This window comes from Anopheles gambiae, chromosome 3 (assembly GCF_943734735.2).
Source record: "Anopheles gambiae chromosome 3, idAnoGambNW_F1_1, whole genome shotgun sequence".
Lineage (NCBI taxonomy): Eukaryota > Metazoa > Arthropoda > Insecta > Diptera > Culicidae > Anopheles > Anopheles gambiae.
In genome coordinates, this window is record NC_064602.1 from 64414615 (window position 1) to 64420614 (window position 6000).

Sequence of the window (6000 nt, forward strand, 5' to 3'; positions counted from 1 at the left end):
ACACCAGCATCTTCTCTTGCGCATAATGTCAGTGCCAATGCACCATCACCCTAATAATAATCTCGATTGCGCTAGAAACGATGTGTGTCGTAATTTTTACTTACAGCTTGGTGTACCATGCTGCAATGGAACAGGCTGGTGCGTGCATTCATTTCTTGCATCGCTTGGTACCTTATTTATGAAGTGCGACATGTGATAAATGGTGTTGCAGGGTCTCCAAGGAACTTGGAGTAGATGATAAAGAACGCGCTCTACTTTTCTGGGCGAAGCTCACCTCGTTTCATCATGGTAGAATATAAAAGAACACCAACGCAATGTCTTGTGAGGTATACTATCCAGCATGTTAAAGAGGTGTGTGAAATCCCGTCAAGGAGGGAAGCAGAAAAGCAAATGATAAACAATGTGAAGCGTGCCCGTTAATACTGTTACGGAGTGAAAATTAGCTTATTTGGGATTGCATTGAAAGATTTGAAGAAACAAATATCTGCCTTCATTTTGTTTTGCTTATTGTTTCTGAATATATCCGACTTGTGTATTGAAATTTTAATTATTAATACAAGTTTTACACTTTATGATATACCACGTTTGTTTCAATTCCTGCTTCATTTGGTCGTACTCGTTTGAAATACGCTTCTGATTTGAAGCGAATCTGTATATTTGATGGTGTTTGAGGTAAATTTCTATGATTTTGACGCCAGCATCTACGATCTTAATCTTAAACGACAGTACTTAATTGATACAATACGATAATTCTTAAACTTTACATTCGTCCTACTAAACTAACCATGGCATGCAGGGAGGCAATGACTAGCACAATACTGCTGACGGCACGTTGAGCACCAGACGCTTTGGCTGCTGTACGAGGAAAATCATCGTCGCAGGCAAGGTTAAACCGTTTTGCCGGTCCCATACACCCGGCGTAACTCATGACATACGCAATGTAGTTTTGTTCGAACGTGCCGCGCACAAGATTAGCACCGGGGCCGGATGCAAACACAGCCACATCTTCGCCGCCGTGCGTTTCGTCCGGCAGCGGGAACGCGGACAGATGCTTGTAAGTCACTTCACTCCGGTTGAGTTGATTCAGCTTAATCCACGTGGCCCAATCAGTCGACTCCTCGCTCAGCAGGCTAGAGTTCCAGCGATGCTGCAGGAAGCCTGGTCCGTTTGCGTAGGTTATCGTTTCGTAGGGAGTCGCGTTCGGTCGATTGCCAAAGCCTGCAGAAACAAAACACAAACAATTGATTCCAAAGTTACAAAAAAGTAAGAATTGCAATACATACCTAGAATATCGTTTCCTCGATCTGGATAGCCGTTGAAGGTCATCGCATGCGAATGATCCGCCGTTACGATAATGAGTGTTTCGTCTAGATCCACCAATTTGAGCGCAGTTTCTACTGCTTTATCTAACTCCACTACCTCGCCCAACGCTAGATGGGCATGGTTTTGATGATGTGCGTGATCAATCCGGCCGCCTTCAACCATTAGAGCAAACCCTGCCGAGTCTGGCCGCTGTAGAACCTTGATTGCTGCCTCCGTCATCTCACTCAGCGAGGGCTCGCCATCGGGAGTACGATCGCGCACCGTATCGTAGCTCAAATGATCGTCATTGAACAGTCCCAGCAGATGATCAACCTTATCCAGCTCGACTGCTCTCAGGTCGGAGGTTTTCCACGCGTACGCAGCATTCGTGCCATTCCAGCGTAGCTTCCATTCCTCCACCAAGTTGCGTCCATCGGTTCGCATGCAAGTTTTCTCCATCGCTCCTTGGAATTGATACTCCGGCTTAAGATGGTTTGGCATCGACGCACCGAAATGGTTCCTACCACCACCCAACACGACGTTCAGATTCTTCCCCGGTGCATCCTCCATCATCTGACGAGCGATGTCCTTGATGCGATTCTTCAAATGTACTGGAATTTTGGCCCCACACTCATAGTTTCGATTAATCGAGTGAGCGTAGCAAGCGGCGGGCGTAGCATGTGTGACGCGTGTCGTGGTCACAATACCCGTTCGCTTGCCTTCCTCCTGTGCCCAATCCATAAACGAGGGCAATTTGGCCGCCTCCAAGTTCGTCTCGGTGATCGTGTAGTCCACTCCCAGCACGCCGTACTTTGTCTTGACTCCGGAGAACATGGCAGTGGCTGTACCGGCAGAGTCCGGTACCTGTCTGTCGGTGTTGTACGTTTTCGACATGCCCGTGTTGGGGAAGTTGTCGAAGCTGAGCTGTTCCTCCTCGCCCGACCGACCAGCCCGCTGGCCCTTAAAGATGCGTCCGGTTGATAGTGAGGCAATGCCCATTCCATCGCCCACGAAGATGATGATGTTCTTCGCCACTGACGGTATCATACGACGGTTTTCATCGTACATCAGTACTTTCTTGAGGTAGGTTTCGGCATTGCGTCGCCAAAAGCGAGCGTCTGGCAGGGGAAAGAGGAAATTCAATTAATAACTTGTAGAAGCATTAAAAGGAATAAACACATGTGTTAATTGATACGAAATGCAAATTATTGAGAAGATCTTTGATGTGATTAAATGATTTGTTTACACAGTGAATCCAAAGATCATCTGTTAGCTTCCCTGCACCATAACATGATAATGGTTGTGCAATTGAACTATATTAGTTGTACCGCACTGGAACTAACCGTGAATGTAGCAATCAGCACCCGGCACTGTCTTGCACAATTTGTTTCGCTTTAAAAATAAAAACAAAACCGGTCCCAATTGCTCGCACTATCGATGGGCTCGCCCCCAAACCTGGCGACCAGGTTTAAAAATAGACGCAAGATTGCTTTCCACCACGTGCCAAAGCATGATCGATTATGTTGCTGGTAGCAAACCTGTTTTCCAGGCTGCAGCTGATCATATGAAATGATGACGGAAATGGAATTCATTGCGCAATATGCAGCGGTATTCTCGGGCGGAGGACAAAGAGGAGGACCGGAGAGGCGTATCGGAGAGGCGTATCAACAGCTGGCAATGGGTAATTGTGTGTCTTTGCTAGTGAAATTACTGTCCGAAGTTGATGAGAAAATAAAGATACGATTATGATCGGTTAGCTGATGCTTTATCGGGTTGGCAGTAGTCACGTGTTAAGGTTCCCTGCACTACACCAGGTGATCATCGAACCGGCCTCTGAGACCTAGCACTGTTGCTATCTGGGTTAGCGCGCGTACCTGCTGAGAGGTGGGCAATTAATTGCTATTCATTTTGCATTTGACCGAAGTACTGCCACTGGTTAGCCTAGATGGACCGTATCCAATGTTTAACAGCAGTGATTTGCGATTTAGTTGCGTCCGTGTATTTGGACGGTATACGATTTAGTTGTTTCTTTTCAAGAATGAAGGCTGAGTTTACGAAGAACTGATTTTTTGATGAAATGATTTTTCTCTCTTTAACTAAATTGAACTCTTTGAATGATTGATTGTAAGAGCTTGTAAATTATGTTGAGTCCTAGACCTTACATTGTTTTGTGGATAAACAACAAATTTGACAAACGTGGACAAGTAATAATAAAAAAAGAAAATTGTCCACCACAAGCACAACACCCATTACCAATCTTGAAGGCCAAATTCCCAAACTGATGGACAATGCGCTACAAATTGGCAGACAGAGTCACGGCCGCAAACAATCGCAAAATAGTGACACTGAAAGCAACAAATCGAAGTGCAAGCATGCGACCGTGACTATTTTTTCGTGGCCGATCATGATCGGCGAGACGGTTTTTTTCACAGTGGGGTTTCTTAATTGAAAAAGAATGAAATTTCATTGTGGTTACAAATGGCAGTAAACAATATTCATAGCCGATGTTTTGCTTTTATCACTAAAACGGAAAACTAGTTAACATTATTATCTGTAGTACTGGTTGCACTAGTACAGACTAGTACACTTCCATCGTACATTGTTGCGAAAAAATGACACAGGTATCAATAGAACAGTTGTATCAACAGTTGCTAATGTGGTTGAGAAAACTAAACACTTCCTTTCATGCACATAAACACACTACACTCCGCAATGCGGCACTTCTGTATCATTCCTCATAAATAAAAAAAATACACACACACTTTACTGTGTACTGTTTCCATTGTACATTGTAGTTTAATCTTTGATTAGTATTTGATTCTTTGAAACACTCAAATGCTTACTTCGGTTGCAAACAGTTCGTGTTCAATGTGTAGGTAATCAATTTTTCCCACTTGCTTAATACATACCGTCGAGATTAGGTGATTTGTATACGGAAGCACCCTGTGCACGATCAATATCACAGATTAGGACGAACAAAAGGCCACTTAACAGCAATAACACGCACCGGGCCGATGCAAACCGCAAACACGACGCCATGATGACAATTTGCCCAGGAACCAAAGGTAGAAAACGAGCACCAACCGTGTGGAATGCGTCCAATTGGAAGTGTTTGAATATAGGCTATCTCTATTGAAGATAGCTATATTTCACCGGTTTGCAGAACACTTTCACCGTTCAAGAAACGAACCTAAACTAATACCACACCGTTGCACATCGTTCGAATACAACTGATCGGGTTCCGATCGGTACTGTAGGCGTCAGTCTAGCCCGTTCAACGTGTCGCTTGCTTTTGATCTTGGCCCACCAACAAACGCACCGAAACGCTACGGCAGCCCCCGGCAGGTGTGTTTTGTGTACGTCTGCTCGAATTCGAGGCGCACACTTTCACTGCGTCCGATCGGAGGAGCCGCCCGAAACGATCGCCGAATGCTGTCTGCTGACCTTCTCGTGGGCCCGATCGTGCTTAAATACTGAAACCCTCACTACGTACCTAGAGCATGTATGTGAGCTGCTGCTGCTGGTGCTGGCGGGCACGGTTCTCTCGGTCGGTGTTGATGCAGCTGGAAGGGGTGTGAGGAATGGGCCACGATCGTGCACGGTTAGGTATGAAGGGTTTCCGAGCGTAGGGTAGAGGGGAGAGGTGATTGAAGGGAACGCGAACAAACAGACGAGATAAGAAGAGGAGGGCAATAAGCAATCATGTCTTGACAATCGGTACCGAACGACGGAGCGTGGAGGACGGGTCGAAATTTCGCTCTCTTTCGAAGGTTGGCTCAAAATGCTCACGTGTGCAGCACGCTGCCATAGCACACTCTCGTTCTCCAAACGTGGTCGTTTTGTACAAGTGTTGAACAAAGCTCCAATCATACTCATTGTCGATCAGCTGCAACGAAGCGTTTGTTTAGAATCGGGAAGAGAGATGAGTTTGCGCTCGATGATACACCGATAAGTGTAATAGAAAGAGATGAAAGCGTGAGAAGCAAAATAATGGAGTTCAGATATACACAATCACCTAACGTACACAGTCGAATCCCAAGCCAATTGTTCATCGTAGTGCATCGTATCGCACCGATACACAAACATACGACGCTTTTGCGTGCTCGACGACCGCTCCCTTCCGTTCGTTCCTTTCCCTTGTACGATCCTAACCGTTCGTTCTAACCAGCACTGTCACGCATATTTATGGCGCTTATCAGCTTAACAACCGCTGTCTGTTTTGACAGTAGCAGAAGTGATGAGGATCGCTTAGATCGCGTCCGGGGAAATCGGGTGCGTGTAAAGGGCGGCCGTCACAGGTGCCGACATTAACGATCACTCATAAAAGTGAGTAAATCATTTTATTGAACCCTATGTGTCCGTGACTGAGACCTGCTTTGCGACGTGTTCTTGGTTTGAAGCTTGCTGGAATGTCACCGCAAATACCTGCTAACGTACTCTTCCCATAGAGTAATTGACTTTTTATTTTGGGTACCTTTACCGGCTTGGACTGGCTAGTCCCGTTTTCAAATGGTGGTAAATATAACGGGCGCCAGCTTGGCTCGTGTGCGGTGCGTGCCTGCATGCATGACGTCATTAGCAAAGCTAAACACGATCACGTGGTTAGGGGAAACTATAAGTTGATCTATTGAAAAGTGACAATTTGTTAATGTTGATCGATGGCAAGCGTGCAGTGCACGGAGGCAAACTTTACTCGGA

The 6000-nt window shown here is 45.8% G+C and overlaps 1 protein-coding gene across 1 annotated transcript; it reads right to left on the minus strand.

The window, feature by feature from the left end:
- Positions 1-493: 493 nt before the first annotated feature.
- Positions 494-4772, minus strand: LOC1275323 (alkaline phosphatase 4). Its single transcript, XM_314561.5, has 3 exons — positions 4212-4772; positions 1284-2420; positions 494-1218 (listed from the first exon to the last, which is right to left on the minus strand). Exons 1-3 carry the CDS (start codon positions 4339-4341, stop codon positions 761-763), a joined length of 1725 nt encoding a protein of 574 aa, XP_314561.5. The 5' UTR covers positions 4342-4772; the 3' UTR covers positions 494-760.
- Between the last annotated feature and the right edge of the window lie 1228 nt (positions 4773-6000).